The 15,284-nt window shown below is 58.3% G+C and overlaps 2 protein-coding genes across 12 annotated transcripts; one reads left to right on the top strand and one right to left on the bottom strand.

The window, feature by feature from the left end:
- Positions 1-1,629: 1,629 nt before the first annotated feature.
- Positions 1,630-6,603, top strand: PLSCR3 (phospholipid scramblase 3). 8 transcript variants are annotated; one of them, XM_032139989.2, is made up of 8 exons: positions 1,630-1,870; positions 2,076-2,243; positions 2,510-2,745; positions 2,837-2,879; positions 2,982-3,202; positions 3,394-3,555; positions 5,544-5,705; positions 5,898-6,603. In XM_032139989.2, exons 2-8 carry the CDS (start codon positions 2,237-2,239, stop codon positions 5,952-5,954), a joined length of 888 nt encoding a protein of 295 aa, XP_031995880.1. In that variant the 5' UTR covers positions 1,630-1,870; positions 2,076-2,236; the 3' UTR covers positions 5,955-6,603. The 8 variants fall into 8 exon arrangements, with proteins under 8 accessions (XP_031995880.1, XP_031995886.1, XP_031995883.1 ...); XM_032139990.2 differs by having other exon boundaries at positions 1,819-1,870; positions 2,188-2,243; XM_032139988.2 differs by having other exon boundaries at positions 1,822-1,870; positions 2,080-2,243.
- Positions 6,604-6,706: 103 nt separating this feature from the next.
- Positions 6,707-15,031, bottom strand: TNK1 (tyrosine kinase non receptor 1). Of its 4 annotated transcripts, none has more exons than XM_032139983.2 (13): positions 15,006-15,031; positions 13,044-13,297; positions 12,813-12,883; positions 12,517-12,708; positions 12,265-12,420; positions 11,877-12,160; positions 11,376-11,646; positions 9,670-9,764; positions 9,176-9,340; positions 8,873-8,952; positions 7,623-7,921; positions 7,444-7,539; positions 6,707-7,356 (listed from the first exon to the last, which is right to left on the bottom strand). In XM_032139983.2, the coding sequence occupies exons 2-13, from the start codon at positions 13,204-13,206 to the stop codon at positions 7,243-7,245; spliced, it is 1,986 nt and encodes a 661-aa protein (XP_031995874.1). In that variant the 5' UTR covers positions 13,207-13,297; positions 15,006-15,031; the 3' UTR covers positions 6,707-7,242. The 4 variants fall into 4 exon arrangements, with proteins under 4 accessions (XP_031995874.1, XP_031995875.1, XP_058287302.1 ...); XM_032139984.2 differs by lacking the exon at positions 15,006-15,031 and adding an exon at positions 14,530-14,805; XM_058431319.1 differs by lacking the exon at positions 15,006-15,031 and having other exon boundaries at positions 13,044-13,769.
- Between the last annotated feature and the right edge of the window lie 253 nt (positions 15,032-15,284).

Raw genomic sequence — 15,284 nt, 5'->3', positions numbered from 1 at the left:
TCCGCAGGCTCCTTCCTCCCAGTCCAGTGCTCTCACTGCATTTCCATCCTTCACCTCAGGTGGCATCTAGGCACAGGGAGAACCTCCACATGGAGAACCACTGCAGTACGTCTCACGTCTCTTCTCTGTCCAGACCCTCCAACACTTCCCATCTCAGGGTATAATTCAGTGGACTAAAAGGCCATGCGTGATCTGGCTTCTTGTGACTTCTCTGACCTTCCCCTCGTAAACTCCATTCCAGTCTCACTGGTCTTCTACCTCAGGACCTATGCCCTTGCCGTTCCCTCTGCCTGAAACACTTACCAGTAATCTGCACAGCTCAGTCCCCTCATCTCCTTTAGGTTCTGGGTCAACTATCGTCTTCTTTCTTTCTTTTTTTTTGAGACACAGAGTCTTGCTCTGTCGCCAGGCTGGAGTGCAGTGGCAACATCTCAGCTCACTGCAACCTCTGCCTCCCGGGTTCAAGCGATTCCCCTGCCTCAGCCTCCCGAGTAGCTGGGTCTACAAGCGCCCGCCACCACACCTGGCTCATTTTTTTGTATTTTAATAGAGACGGGGTTTCACCATGTTGGCCAGGATGGTCTCCATCTCCTGACCTCGTGATTCGCCCGCCTCGGCCTCCCAGAGTGCTGGGATTACAGGTGTGAGCCACCGAGCCCGGCCTAACTATCGCCTTATTGGTGATGCTTTCGCGGCCTGACCTTTTTTATTTACTTATTTATTTTGAGATGGAGTCTCGCTCTGTTGCCCAGGCTGGAGTGCAATGGCGTGATCTCGGCTCACTGCAACCTCTGCCTCCCAGGTTCAAGAGATTCTCCTGCCTCAGCCTCCGGCGTAGCTGGGACTACAGGCGCCTGCCACCACGCCCGGCTAATGTTTGTATTTTTAGTAGAGATGGGTTTTCGCCATGTTGGCCAGGCTGGTCTCAAACTCCTGACCTCAGGCGATCCGCCCACCTCGGCCTCCCAAAGGGCTGGGATTACAGGCGTGAGCCACCGCGCCCCGCCACGATCTTTCTAAAACACACATTTGACCTTCCTTGTTCTAAAAATGTCTCGGTGGACTCCTTGCTGCCCGTGGGGCAAAATCCCAGCTTCCACACAACCCGCCGTGTATGTGGACTGCACTCCGTTTCTAAACTCATCTCTTGCGCCACTCAGCCAGTGGCCCCCAAGGCCAAGACTGGTCCTGGTTCAGGATCCAGTCGAAGAGACTCGGCGGCCTTTTCTGACCGCGCTTCCTCCTCTGGCCCTCTAGGCGGCCTGAGCACGCTCACTGACACCGTTTGGCGGCCTGTCACCCGCGTGGCTGGGGCACCTGCGGAAACTGCTGGCGCTGCGAGGTGCCCGTGTGGGTCACCGCTGCGCCAGGGAGAGAAGACGGCGAGGTCGCCCCTAGGAGGCAGAAGGCGAGCCAGGAGCCAGTCCTGGAAGCCAATGAGTGAGTGTGAAGTGTGTTCCGCTGCGTCAGCGAGGCCTGACCGCCCTTGGGAGGAGGAGCCCAGGGGCCAGCGCGGCGCGGGCCGCCCTCGCCTCCCACCCAGGGCGCTGAGCACGCACGCCGCCGGCCTGGCGGGGTTCGCGGGGCCGGGCCCAGCCGCTGCCTTCTCCAGGCGCTCCTACTCTCCGGACATCTGCAGTCCGAGCGGAAGGGGCGGGAACGCCGGCGACGCCGAGGAGCAAAGCCCACACTCGGCTTCCCCGAGCAGCGGACGGCTGCTTTCCTCCCCGCGCAGACGCGCCGCCTAGGAGGGGGCGGGCCCGGCGGGTCGGGGGGCGGGGCCGGGGTCCGAGTTCGGGCCCGCCTCCGTCTCCGCCAGCTCCTGTGAGCCGCCGAGTGCTAGGCACCCGGGCTCTTCTGGGGGCTCCAGGTGAGCGGGGGCACAGAGGGGTCAGGGAGACCGCCCTCGAGGTGGGGCTGTCGGTCTGACCGCGGGTCCATCTGTCCTGCCGTCCGCCCACAGCCTCCTCCGCAGGATGGGAGAACAAAGGGAGGGGGCGGTTCTGGGGCCCCCGAGGGAATCCAGGGTCCCAGGTACCCAGTCCCGCCCACTGACACTTGCGTTTCTCCCCGAGTCAGAGGCGCCGCCCAAGAGACCCTGGGCCGGCGCCGGGCGCAGCTGCCTCTCCGTCTTTGTGTCTGTCTCTGTGTCTGTCTGGCTATCTCCGAGTTTGCCTCCGCTTCCAGAACTAAGCCACCCAGACACCATCATCCCGAAAACCCCAGCTCTTCTCCCATGGCAGGTAAGTGCGCGCAAGTCCGGGGGTCTCCGTTATCCCCCCACGGACTTGGGAGCCGGGTTTGAACACATCCTCCCGGAATGTGCTCGGACTGGCTGGGTGGGGCCCCTCCCTTCCTTCCGGGGAACCTCCACCCTGCTCCCCTGCCCCATCTTTCTCTGCCTCTTGCCACCTCGTTTCCCCCGAAGCCTCGCGGCCCATGGGCTGAGGAATAAGGGGATGAGGCCTTGGGTCCCTTTCTAATCTATCCTGCCCCCACCGCTTTACAGGCTACTTGCCCCCTAAAGGCTACGCCCCTTCGCCCCCACCTCCCTACCCTGTCACCCCTGGGTACCCGGAGCCGGCGCTACATCCTGGGCCCGGGCAGGCGCCAGTGCCCGCCCAGGTACCTGCCCCAGCTCCCGGCTTCGCCCTCTTCCCCTCGCCCGGCCCCGTGGCCTCGGGGTCTGCTGCCCCCTTCTTGCCACTGCCAGGGGTGCCTTCTGGCCTCGAATTCCTGGTGCAGGTGAGTGGGAAGGAGGGAGGGAGAATGACTGGGAGGGGACCTGGGCGTCCAGATGGGCCAGCTGATGTGCGCGCCGCCCCTCTCTTTCCAGATTGATCAGATTTTGATTCACCAGAAGGCTGAGCGAGTGGAAAGTAAGTAGAAGGAGTGGGAGGTTGGACCTTATGATGGTGGCCCGGATGGTGGGCTCCTGGGCGCGCGAGGCTCTATGAGTCTCCCCGTGTCACCCCGGGCAGCGTTCCTAGGCTGGGAGACCTGTAACCGCTATGAACTGCGCTCTGGGGCCGGGCAGCCCCTGGGTCAGGCGGCCGAGGAGAGCAACTGTTGCGCCCGTCTGTGCTGTGGCGCCCGCCGGCCGCTGCGTGTCCGCCTGGCCGACCCCGGGGACCGCGAGGTGCTGCGTTTGCTCCGCCCGCTGCACTGTGGCTGCAGCTGCTGCCCCTGTGGCCTCCAGGAGGTGGGCGGAGGGATGGGGCCGGGAGGGCGGGCCTTGGTGGGGCGGGACCTTGATGAGGTCCACCTGAGATGAGGCCTGGATCAGGTGGGAGTGGGCAGGTGGGGATGGGAGGTTTAGTGAGGGCCAAATAGACAGATGATAGAGCTGGGACCCCTGCCTCCGCAGTGACCCTGTCTGCTTCCCACTCCCAGATGGAAGTACAGGCTCCACCAGGCACCACCATCGGCCACGTGCTACAGACCTGGCATCCCTTCCTCCCCAAGTTCTCCATCCAGGATGCCGATCGCCAGACAGTCTTGCGAGTGGTGGGGCCCTGCTGGACCTGTGGCTGTGGCACAGACACCAACTTTGAGGTATCAGGAATACCAGAGGTTCTTGGGACATTTGTAAACCAAGATGATGCTTCCATGAGGCAGGATAGTTAACACTAAGGTCAAGACCCTGAGCTCATCAATCCAAATCCACTGTGACTCCGACCACATTTGCAGCATTCCTCCATTTGGAAATAGGATGGCCCTGTGCTCTTATAAAAGCATAACAACGAGGATTTCATCTTAAGGAGCAATGCTGATTATTACAAGTGGCCCTGAGATGGGCAGAAAAAAAATCTAAGGCCAGCCTGGATTTGGGGTGAAGGATGATTAAGTCTGTGTGGGCTGGGCCCATGTGGCTGCTGTGTATGAGTTTGTGAGCCCAGGCCCTGGAGCAAGCACGATTTTAACATGTTAACATCCTGTGGCCTGCCCTGCTAAAATAGAATCCAAATGTCCCTGCCATTCTGAAATCCAGTATATCCTTCTCACTGTGCATTCCTGTCGCCGGCCTGGAAGCTAGAGATCCCAAGTGGTGAGAATTTCAGTGAGGTGAGGCCTGGGAAGCACCTTGGTTTCTAGAAGACAAAGGCACTCCGCAGACCCTTGAGTTCTTTTTTTGTTTTTAGTTTGTTTGTTTTGAGACGGAGTCTTGCTCTTGTTGCCCAGGCAGGAGTGCTATGGCATGATCTCGGCTCACTGCAGTCTTTGCCTCCCGGGTTCAAGCAATTCTCCTGCCTAAACCTCCCGAGTAGCTGGGATTACAGGCATGCGCCGCCATGCCCGGCTAATTTTATATTTTTAGTAGAGACGAGGTTTCTCCATGTTGGTCAGGCTGGTCTCGAACTCCTGACCGCAGGTGATCCGCCCACCTCAGCCTCCCAAAGTGCTGGGATTACAGGCGTGAGCCACCGCACCTGACCGACCCTTGAGTTCTTTAACGGATAATTGCTTGTGCAGATAAGGGAGAAACAACAGGTATAATCCAGTAGACTTTCCAATGCTTCTAATGAGGTACACTACCTAAGGTTACTTTGCAAAAATGAGTCACCTTGGTAACCAGAGGGAGATTCCGTGATGGGAACCAATTGGGAATAAGATATAATAACTGCGTGATCTCCAGATGGGAATGTATAGGCTGTGGGGTTCTCATAGGGCCAGTGTCCCTTTTACATAATTATAAATGGTCCATACTTGGGGCTGTACCCTTAGGACCAGGCAGGAAGTGCCCCAGAGCTGTAGGACAGTGCAGGAAGGGGATGGGAATGACACAAAAGGAAATCACTGCAGTTCCTATCACTGGAGAATGAGCACAGGAAAAGGACCAGGAAGTCACAGGGAGTAACTACCCACATTGGCAGGGCCTGTTGCTGTGTGGCTCAGAGAAGCCAGTGGAAGTTGTGGTCCTCAAAGGCTACTTACTGCTGCCTCTCCCCACAGTAGATAGGCATGTATCTCCCCCTAGATGAGGCTCTCATGCAGTGCTGGGCAAGGCCCTCCCCTACTTTGCAGATTAGAGAAAAGGTACTCTTTGGGGTAGACATAGCCTTCTAGGAGCCTTCTTGAGTGGTGAAGTACAGCCAGGATTCCAGTAGCTTTCCTTGCCCTTTTGGCCAGGTTACTTTGTGTAGGGCACCAACCGTGCCAATTGTAAGTGGCAGGGGCATTGGGAACCAGAGCAAACCTAGCAAACAGCCATACCCTAAGGGGGTTGGATTGTCATGCTTCCATTTCTCCCACCACTGATGTTCAGTTATGTCATGCATCTCCTTTCGATAGCAGCAGATCTGAGTCTGAATCCTAATTTTGGGTATAGACTCAGCGTGATCTACAGTGCCTCAGTCTCCCCAGCTGTCATACTCTGTGATGGGAGCCAGTTGGGAAAGCGATCACCCGGTGACCATTAGAGGGGAAGATTCACTGAGTGGAGACCCTGCAAATTCATACATGCGACTGTGGGAATGAGCCTGGAGCAGGTGAGACTGGCTGCCTCCTCCTCAGTTGGGTCCTTCCTCCCTTCCTGCTGACAGGTGAAGACTCGGGATGAATCCCGCAGTGTGGGCCGCATCAGCAAGCAGTGGGGGGGCCTGGTCCGAGAAGCCATCACGGATGCAGATGACTTTGGCCTACAGTTCCCGCTGGACCTGGATGTGAGGGTGAAGGCTGTGCTGCTGGGAGCCACGTTCCTCATTGTGAGTTGGCTGCCCCTGCCCCCACCTCCTGCCTGTCCTTTGCTGTCATTCGAAGCTTTATGCATTTCCTGGCCTCTTGCTAGGGGAAAGTCAGGGATAGGTGCTGCGGGGGTTGAGGTTCTAGAGCTGGCCTGTGACAGCCAAGCTGGGCTGGCCCAGCCGGATCTCCTGTTGACAGTGGCCTCCTCTTAGGACTACATGTTCTTTGAGAAGCGAGGAGGCGCTGGGCCCTCTGCCATCACCAGTTAGAGGCCACCATGGTGTGAGGAGACCATCACCTCGACCAGAACTCCAGATGGTCGCCTGCCCTGGCCCCTCCTCCGCGCAGCCCCTTTCCTCGATGTACACTGCAGGGGACAGAAGGGGGCCCCCATCCCTACCCTACTCCCTGGCCGCCTGCCCCTGTGGTCCCCAAGGAGGGGTATGTATGAGAGCCCCTCTCCTGCTACCTCCCACCACTGTCCCAGCAGTCCCTCGGCACACAAGCATATCGGCTTTCACACTTTCCCCACGCACTCCCTCCCACCCCCTTCCAGGGCCTCTGCTCCAAAGGAGGCCTCTGGAACCCAGGACTCTGGGGTTTTACAAGAGGGCTGGGGTGGGGAAGGGCAAGCTGCACCAAAGACAGTGGACATAGCCACCGCCCCTCCCAGCATCTGCTTGGCCAATTAGTTCAGCCTCAGACCATGGCACTTCGATGGGGTCTCTACCTCCCCATCAACAGCTGCAGGGGGACCCCAGTGCCAAATTCCTCTCCCACTAGGGCCCTGCCCTCAGCTGGTGCTTGCTGCGATTCCTGTGCCTTATGCAACCGCCCTTCCTTCCCTTGCCCTAGGAAAAAGGCTGCATCTTTATATGTTACATTCATATAAACTTTGTAACTTTTTGGACATTGAAAGATGTATGTAATAGGGGAGGGTAGAAGGAGTTGGTATGGGAAAAAACAAAGGGGAATGTGAGAGCTGGGCTGGGGCAGGGGCTAGCCCATCTCATAATCCGTACTACCAGCATCAAATGTCCTTGAGTACAAGAGAGCAATCGTCATCACCCACGATGGCCCTGGACCAAACGAAGGCAGTTTGGGCCTATACCCCAAGTCAATATGGCGGCTTCCATCATCCAGGATGGCTGCCCTGTGGAGTCCAGTGTGGTAGCTGATGGCAGTTCAGGATGGCTGTTCACATGGTCCAGTGTGGCCCCTTCATCCTCTCTAGCGCGTAGAAGCTTCCTCTGCATATGATGTATAGCAGCTCTTTTCCTCCAAGTCCTCTTGTTTGAGAATATAGTGGGCAGACTAGATCCTTCTTGGCCCAGCCAAAGGAGCTTCAGCCTTCAGAAGCCAAGGAGCATGGGAGGGAGAAGACATTTGCCAGTGCCCAACCCTGGGCTCCTCCACGTGCCTACAGCAGGTGGGATCTCCCCAGGTGGAAAGTCTACCCCTGTCAGGACCTTGTTCTGGTTCTGCTTGGTCCCATGTGGCCAGGCCCTCAGGGGCCTAGGCTTTTCATGCTGGTGTCCATGCCCGCAGAAGCTGAGCTCAGGGCCTGGCTAGGACATAGCGGCTGGCAGCTGAGAGGTCCCACTGGTAATGCTCCAGGATGCGCCGGCAGTCAGCTCTGGACCGGCTACTCAGGTGGAAGAGCTGGTCTACCTGTGGAAGCAGGAGGGTGGGTTGCAGCTGACTGCCAGGTGGCAGGGGCAGGAGAGGAGGGACCCCAAGAGAAGGGGCTGGCTTTACCTTGAGGTTCCGGATGGCAGAAACCACATCTCCCCCAGTGGCTCCTAGTGCTGTCTGGCACTCCTGGTGGGTGACGCCATGCACACTCAGCTCCACCTGTGACAGACAAAGCGTCACTCAGGCCCCTGCCCCTGCCTGTAGCCCCTTCTGGACACCAGGCCATTTCAGTGAGACCTCACCTCCATAATCTTCCTCTGCAACTCAGGATCAGGCAAGAGGCCTCCAGAGAGGGCAGCGGCTTTACTGGTTCCAGGCGCTCCCATGGGGTGATTGTGTGGGGGTTTTCTTTTGGGCCAGGGAAGCCTCTCCCTAGGGGGCTGGCTGGGCTGAGGAGAGCTAGAGGATAAAGGTGGGCGTGGAGGCAGGCCTGGGGGTCCCTGGGGCACAGCTCTGGCTTGTCGAATTTCGGGGGGGCTTGAACCACCCCCTGTGGGACGAGGACCCAGGGACAGAACTGACTCCAGACTCCTGGAAATGCCTGCACAGTTGAGAAAGAAACAGCTTGAACTCGGCTGGCTGTAGCCTCCGTCTCCTGGGCTCAAGCGATCCTCCCACCTCAGCCTCCTGAGTAGCTGGGACTATAGGTGCCTGCCACTATGACTGGCTAATTTTTGTATTTTTGTAGAGACGGGGTTTCGGCACATTGCCCAGGCTGATCTCAAACTCCTGGACTCAAGCCATCCGCCCACGTTAGGCTCCCAAAGTGCTGGGATTACAGGCGTGAGCCACCATGCCTGGCCCCACTCTCTGTCTTCATCTGTGCTAAGCTGGATGGTTTTGCAAGCATTTGCAGATGAGCTAGCCAGCCGTGTCCCTGGGTGGTTCATGTGTCAGGTGAGACAATAAGACAGATGTGCAAATGGACACCAAGGCCTAGGTGGAGAGCCCAGAGAACTCAGAGCTCAGGACCCCGAGTGTGGAGGTGCTCTTCAGAAGGGAAGGCAGGAGGCTTCCTATCTTTTAAGATTCCACAGTATAGGGCCGGGCGCAGTGTCTCACGCCTGTAATCCCAGCACTTTGGGAGGCCAAGGCAGGCGGATCACCTGAGGTCGGGAGTTCAAGGCCAGCCTGGGCAACATGGTGAAACCTCATCTCTACTAAAAATACAAAATTAGCTGGGTGTGGTGGCGCATGCCTGTAGTCCCAGCTACTCGGGAGGCTGAGGCAGGAGAATCACTTGAACCTGGGACGTGGAGGTTGTGGTGAGCCAAGATCAAGCCACTACACTCCAGCCTGGGCAAAAAGAGTGAAACTCTGTCTTAAAAAAAAAAAAAAAAAAAAAAAAGATTTCACGGTATAGCTAGGATGCCAGCAGACAGAATTCAGAGGAAGGAAATAATAGATGCAAAGGCATGGATTCGGGGCAGGGGGTTGGAATTGAAGGGCTGGTCTTGATCTCCTCAGAGACCCTGGAGTCCACCACACCCACCTTTCATCCTCTCCAGGGGCACATTCCTCCTCTGGCCCCGTGCTGGGGGCGCATCCCAAAGATTTGCCTTCTTTCTGTCTCTGTCGGAGAGGGATCCAGTTCATCCTCCACACCAACTCTCCCCACCCCACAGATCAACATACCCTCCCCAAAAAACTCATGGGGGAACCCAGGAGACCCAGGACCCAGGGTGGAGGCTGCAGCTTCACTCTGGTCCTGTCCCCAAGCTCCCCTTCCAGAGAAGCTCCTGGACTTCATCAGTTCTCCCAGCCCACCCCTGCCCCCACCCTTTCAGGTCCTCACCCATCTACGCCTCCTGGGTGTTGATCTCCCCAGGTAGGGGTGCCTCTGTGGACTGGACGGGTGGCTGGCAAGCCCCCCGCATCTGCCAGCGTCACCGCCGAGGCTGGGAAGCTGCCCACTTTGAAGGTGCGACCATTCTGGCCCTTCCAGATTGTGGAGTCGGGGCTGTGGAAAGAGGAGCTGGTAAATAGGATGGGAATAAGTGCAAGAGTTAGGGCTGAGCCCTGGCCCACAGTCAGCTCACTAGGCTATGTGCCTTGGAGCCGCATCTGCCTGGAGAAAGGGAAGCCTTTTCCCTAATGCAATAAGGTTCTATGGGCCAGCAGTGGCTCCAGCAGGGAGGAGCCATGCTGGAGCTTTCAGGACCCAGTGGGGAGAGGAGATGAGACAGAAGAGCAGGGTTCAAGGAGCTGGAGAGAAGCAGAGAAGGGATCAGGAATTAGGTTGGGAGGGTATCCTCCTCTGAGGATGCTTGGGAGGTATGGGACTGTCACCTGCCCTCGATGACTGTGATGGCGTCACCAGTCTCCATCCTCAGGGCGCCTGGCTCTGTGACATCCTTCACACAGCATCCTTCCGAAGGCCAGGCCTGTGGAGACAAGAGGAAAGGATGGCTGGGCTTGTGGCCTGAATCAGAAAGGTAATATGGGAGCAGGGATAAAGAGGAGCCCCGCTCTGTATGTCGTCTGTGCTGGGCCCAGGGTGGGACTCTCCCTGTCCCCCCACTGTAATTCAGTGAGGGAGGCAGACCTGGATCCCATGACAAACAGGTCAGGGCTCAAGGAGCAAGAGAGGAGGGCCCTGGCTCTACCTGGGGGGACCAACAGGAGCGTCATCCTGCACACTGCTTTCACTCCACATCCAGGCCCATCAGATCAGCCTCCCAAGGCCCTCTGGGAAATTTCCACTCCTCTGCAGCCCCACCGCCTCTACCCTTATCCAGACCTCTTCATCTCCCTTCTGCTTCACAGCCACTGTTGCCTACCTGGTCTCCCAGCCTCAGCTGGGAGCATCATCCCTCTAATCCGTTCTTGCACCACACCAGAGTGCCGAAATGGGCAGAGTGGCTTGTAACTCCCCTGCCTAGGAGGCTTCCCTGGCTCCCAAATGCCTTCGGAGTAAAGATTAAACTTTAGTGGTAGAGTGTAGCAGCTTAGGGAACAGCTCTGAAGTCAAATTGACTGGCTCAAATCCCAACTCCTCCACTTACCATGTGACTTTAGGCAAGTCACTTAAACTCTCAGTGCCTCATCTGCCCATCAGTAACATGGAGATAATGATTACCTCATCCAGGCCGGGCACCGTGGCTCATGCCTGTAATCCCAACACTTTGGGAGGCCAAGGCGGGTGGATCATTTGAGGTCAGGAGTTCGAGACCAGCCTGGCCAATGTGGTAAAACCCCATCTCTACTAAAAATACAAAAATTAGCCAGGCGTGGTGGCAGGCACCTGTAGTCCCAGCTACTCAGGAGGCTGAAACAGGAGAATTGCTTGAACCTGGGAGGTGGAAGTTGCAGTGAGCCAAGATCCCACTACTGCACTCCAGCTAGGGTGACAAGGCAAGACTCTGTCTCAAAATAAAATAATAATAATAATAATTACCTCATCCAGTGGTTGAGAGCGTTAAATAAGCGAATCTGCATAAGCACCCATGTAAAGCGCACAGTGCAGTGTCCTGCACAGGTCAAGTGCTCTACGTGTTAGCTTAACACGCCTTGCAAAGCCCTCCATGACACAGCTCCTGCTCTCTCTGCAGCCTCATTACTTCTTTTGAGATGGAGTTTCGCTCTTGTTGCCCAGCCTGGAGTGCAATGGCGCAATCTCGGCTCACCACAACCTCCACCTCCCGGGTTCAAGCGATTCTCCTGCCTCGCGGCTTCATTACTTCTATTTCCCCCATCCCACGCTGAGCCCTTCTCTTCCTCGGCATGTCAACACGACTGCAACTGAGTGCTGCCTCCTCTATGCCCCTTTTCTGGCCCAGACACAGACCCCAGCCTTTCAGTCTGCATCTGTGTAGCCCCAAGCTGCCTCCCCAGGGCTCTGATCTCCCTGCAAGTAGGGACTGCATCTGTTTTGCTCAGAGCTGAGTCCCAGAGCCCAGCACAGGCATCTGGATATGTTAGTCTTTGCATGGAACCCTGGGAGAGCGAATGGAGGGAAGAGGGACTGTGTATCTGGTGAGGTCGGGGGTTCCCACCTCTTGCAGCAGCCCCTCCAGATGGGAAAAGCTAGGCCGGTCGGCAGGGTGGGGGGCCCAGCAGCGCAAGGCGAGGGAGTAGAGGGCCCTGGAGCAGAGGGGAGGCCTAGGCAGCCGGGCTCTGTCCTCCAGCCGCTGCAGGATGAGGTACGGTGGGACCCCGGCCCAGGGTTCCTCGCCCCCGGAGAACATCTCCCACAGCGTCACCCCAAACATCCACACGTCCGAGGCAGATGAGAAGGCTCCGTGGCGCAGGCTCTCTGGGGCACACCTGCCGAAGGAAGTGGAGTTGAAAGGGGCGGGACACGTGCTCCTTGGTGGCTCGCCTTCCACGGAGCATCCCCGAGTGCTCCCATCTTTCACAACAGTCCTCTTTGCCTAGGAGGATAACCCTTCTGGTCCCAGCCTCCCTCAGAAGCCCGGCCCCCTCCGATCTCCCTCGGCTGCTGCCCTCTGGATCCGCGCGGCTGAGAGCCCGACCCCCCGCGGGCCCGCGCTCACCAGGCGTAGGGGATGGGGCGGGGCCCGCCCATGACGTAGCGGCCCCGGGCACCGCCCAGAGGCCGCACCAGCCCGAAGTCAGCCACCTTGATGGTGCGCGGCGACGCCAGCAGCAGGTTGCGCGTAGCGAGGTCTCGGTGCACCAGCCCGCGGGCCCCCAGGTACGCCATGGCTCCCGCCAGCTGCCGCAGGAAGAGGCAGAGCAGGGCCACGAGCAGCGGGGGTGTCGGGGCTGGGGCCGTTAGGCGCGCGTGCAGGGAGCCCAGTGGCGCCAGCTCCATCACCTGCAGGAGGGAACACCACGCCGCATGAGCCGGACCCATGGACCCTGGCCGCCCACGCTCCTCCCGCACGGCTGTCCCGGGAACCAGCGGCTGGATCTGCTCACCATCTGCAGAGGCTGGCCCAGTACAAGGCCGTGCAGACGCAGCACGTGTGGGTGCTCCAAGTTCATCATGACCGATACCTCTCTCAGGAAGTCCCCCAGTTCTGTGCCCATCGGGCCTTCGGGACCTACCCGGAGGGACTTGACCGCCACTGGGACCTGGAGGTGGGGGGAAGCACCTTTAGGCATTGTGGGCATGAAGAACAGAGGGGGCAGCTGGCCTGGATGAAGTGGGTGGGATCCCTGGACACTCACACTCTTGCCACTGGGCAGCGTCCACAGCCCTCGGTGCACCACACCGAAGCAGCCGGAACCCAGCAGCTCCCCTCTGCAAACAGCACCCTCTGGGATCAGACATTTGAGGCCCCCCTCTGGCTCAGGGAGGTGCCGTGGGCTGTCCGAGGGCAGGGTGGGCTCCTTGTGTTCAGGGGCAAAACCTCCAAGGATCTGAAACAGGGATGGGAAATCCGGTATGCAGAGCCCTGCACCCCCCTCCCTGCCCCTCAAGCCACCTCATTGCCAGCCCCAAGCTGCCCACCCTCAACACACACCTTGTAGACCCAGTTCTTAGACTTAGGCCCGGAACGTAGCCGTTTCAGAGCTTCGGACAGTCTGCGCTGGGCTGTGGGAGGCCAGAATCAGGGCTGGGGTGGAGGTGGGGGTGGGGAAGAGTGCGGAGAGACTTACAGAGAAGAAAAGGGCTGGAAGAGGGTTGTGGTGGGGGAAGGCAACTGACAGGCTGTGGACAGAGAGACCAGGGCCTCGGGGCAGGGGTCCCTCACCAGGCCGGCCCATGCCAATGCCGTCCAGGTCCTCGGGCTTTACAAAGTCGAAGTGCTCTGGCCGAGTGACATTAAGCTCCTCAAGGATGGGCCAGTAAAACTGGGCCAACTGGATGTCCCGGAGCAGCTTCAGTAGCCACAGGGAGCCGGCCTCAGGAAGCATGTCCGGAGAAGGAGTCCCTAAGGATGATGGCACTCTCCTTCAGCTGTTCAGCCCAGGGTAGGTCCTAGAGAGACCGGGTCTCCAGCTGCACCTGCAAGTCATCAGAAACCCTCAGGTACAGAGGTAGGGACACAGCAGAGACAGCCAGGATCCCTGCCACTCACGCACACAAATCCCAGGTAGAATGTTCCCCGTGCCCACGGCATCCAGGTACTCTGTCCCTTCACCGCTGAGTAACCTGCCCTGCTCACACCTGCAATTTTAGCATGCTGTCTGCTCCTACTACAGACTCCAGGTATGTTACCAACCTGACTCTGAAATATCATGGCACGTCACACACCCAGACACCCAGAAACACTGCCCTTTTAGACCTGAGCTACACGGTGGCACACACTCACTCATACACACCTGAGACATCTCGCTTCCTCCAACATGAGACATGTTTGCCTACCACACACACTGGAGATGCCCAGATATGACAACCACACCATACCTCAGACATGTAGGTAGAGCACGCACACACACACGAAGGTACACTGCCTCCCACACACTGCCACACACACACACACTGAGACCTACAGATATACTGCAAAACATGGCCAAGACTCCCAAATACATGTCCTCTTTTTTTTTTTTTTTTTTTTTGAGATGGAGTCTCGTTCTGTCATCTAGGCTGGAGTGCAGTGGCATGATCTCGGTTCGTTGCAACCTCCGCCTCCCGAGTTCAAGCAATTCTTCTGCCTCAGCCTCCCAAGTAGCTGGGACTACAGATGCGCGCCACCACGCCCAGCTACTTTTTGTATTTTTAGTAGAAATGGGGTTTACCATATTGGCCAGGCTGGTCTTGAACTCCTGACCTCGTGATCCACTCGCCTCGGTCGCCCAAAGTGCTGGGATTACAGGCATGAGCCACTGCGCCCAGCCGATATATGTCCTCTTAACGCTGAGACATTCCAGCATGCGGCCGCAAAATGCCCAGGCTCATCCATGTCCTTCCATGAGATGTTCCTTGTACATACATGTCACATCCATGGGACATGGCAGTTCACTGCCTCCAAACACCTAGATACACTGCCCCACACGGCTAAGACACAAAGGTCCACATGAACACAACACACAGACATCGAGGTACAGTGTGCACGCAGCATACCTGAGCTTTGGGGGCATAGGGCCCTCTCAAGCCAAAAGAGGTCCACGGTCATTGCCTCTCCTCCACCAGAGGCAGCAACATTTGAAATCAAACCAGGCACTTGTGATGGCCGCTAGGCTTAGGTGCTGCCTATGGAGCCACTGAGGCTGTCAGGTACACAGTCCCACACCTACCTGAGCTCAGCCCCAGGCACAGATCCCTGCCGGCAGCCTGAGTCACTCGGTCTAACTTGGCTTCAAGGCAACTCCACCAACCTTTGTTAAATAAGGCTCTAGGCCTCTGGGTACTGGCAGCCTGCTCACACTTTCCCTAACACACACCTGGACCCGTCCCTTCCCCTACATTATAAGCAAGGAGGAAGAAGAGGATCGAGGCTGGGCCTAGTTGGAAACGCGCAGGTGGGCTCAGAACCGCGCGCGAGCAGGGGTTGGGTTGGGAAGGAGAAAGCCCAGGACCCTGGGGGACCCGGCCCTGCGCGCTCGGTGGGAAGCGGGGAGCGCAGGAGAAAAGAGACAGGAGGAAGGGCGGCTGCGGGAGGGAAGGACGCAGGAGAAGGGGACAGGCCCAGCGCCCCCAGGACGCGCCCCCAGCGACGGCTGCTCCGCCGGCCCGCCCCAGCCCAGGCCTCCTGCTCTGTCCGCACCCTCACCTGGTCAAGGCGGAAGCGGCGACTGCGGAACCTCCCAGGCTGCCTGAGCTAAATCCGAGAAGGCGGGACAGGAGTAAATCCCGCGGAGGGCGGGGACCTGGCGGCTGGCCCGGGGGCTGGCGAGGGCCGCACCCCGAGTTCCCTAGTGGGACAAGGTGACGGTCACCAGGGCGGCTGGCGGCCCCTCACTCCTCCAGACCAGATCGCCCCGACTGTGAGAAGCCCCCTTCCTTTCTGCCCTTCTTGCTTTCCTTCACGTCTTTCCAGCCTTCTCCGAAT

Source organism: Hylobates moloch, unplaced genomic scaffold (assembly GCF_009828535.3).
Source record: "Hylobates moloch isolate HMO894 unplaced genomic scaffold, HMol_V3 SCAFFOLD_19, whole genome shotgun sequence".
In the NCBI taxonomy this organism is placed as follows: Eukaryota; Metazoa; Chordata; class Mammalia; order Primates; family Hylobatidae; genus Hylobates; species Hylobates moloch.
This window is presented reverse-complemented; position numbering and strand designations above follow the sequence as displayed.

Coding starts and splice junctions, on each gene's coding strand:
- TNK1 (XM_032139983.2), bottom strand. CDS start 13,206: ATGCTTCCTGAGGCCGGCTCCCTGTGGCTACTGAAGCTGCTCCGGGAC. Junction 12,884..13,043: donor CATTGGCATGGGCCGGCCTG/GTGAGGGACCCC, acceptor GGCCTCCCACAG/CCCAGCGCAGACTGTCCGAA. Junction 8,953..9,175: donor CACCCAGGAGGCGTAGATGG/GTGAGGACCTGA, acceptor CCTCTCCGACAG/AGACAGAAAGAAGGCAAATC.
- PLSCR3 (XM_032139989.2), top strand. Junction 2,880..2,981: donor GAAGGCTGAGCGAGTGGAAA/GTAAGTAGAAGG, acceptor CACCCCGGGCAG/CGTTCCTAGGCTGGGAGACC. Junction 3,203..3,393: donor GCCCCTGTGGCCTCCAGGAG/GTGGGCGGAGGG, acceptor TCCCACTCCCAG/ATGGAAGTACAGGCTCCACC.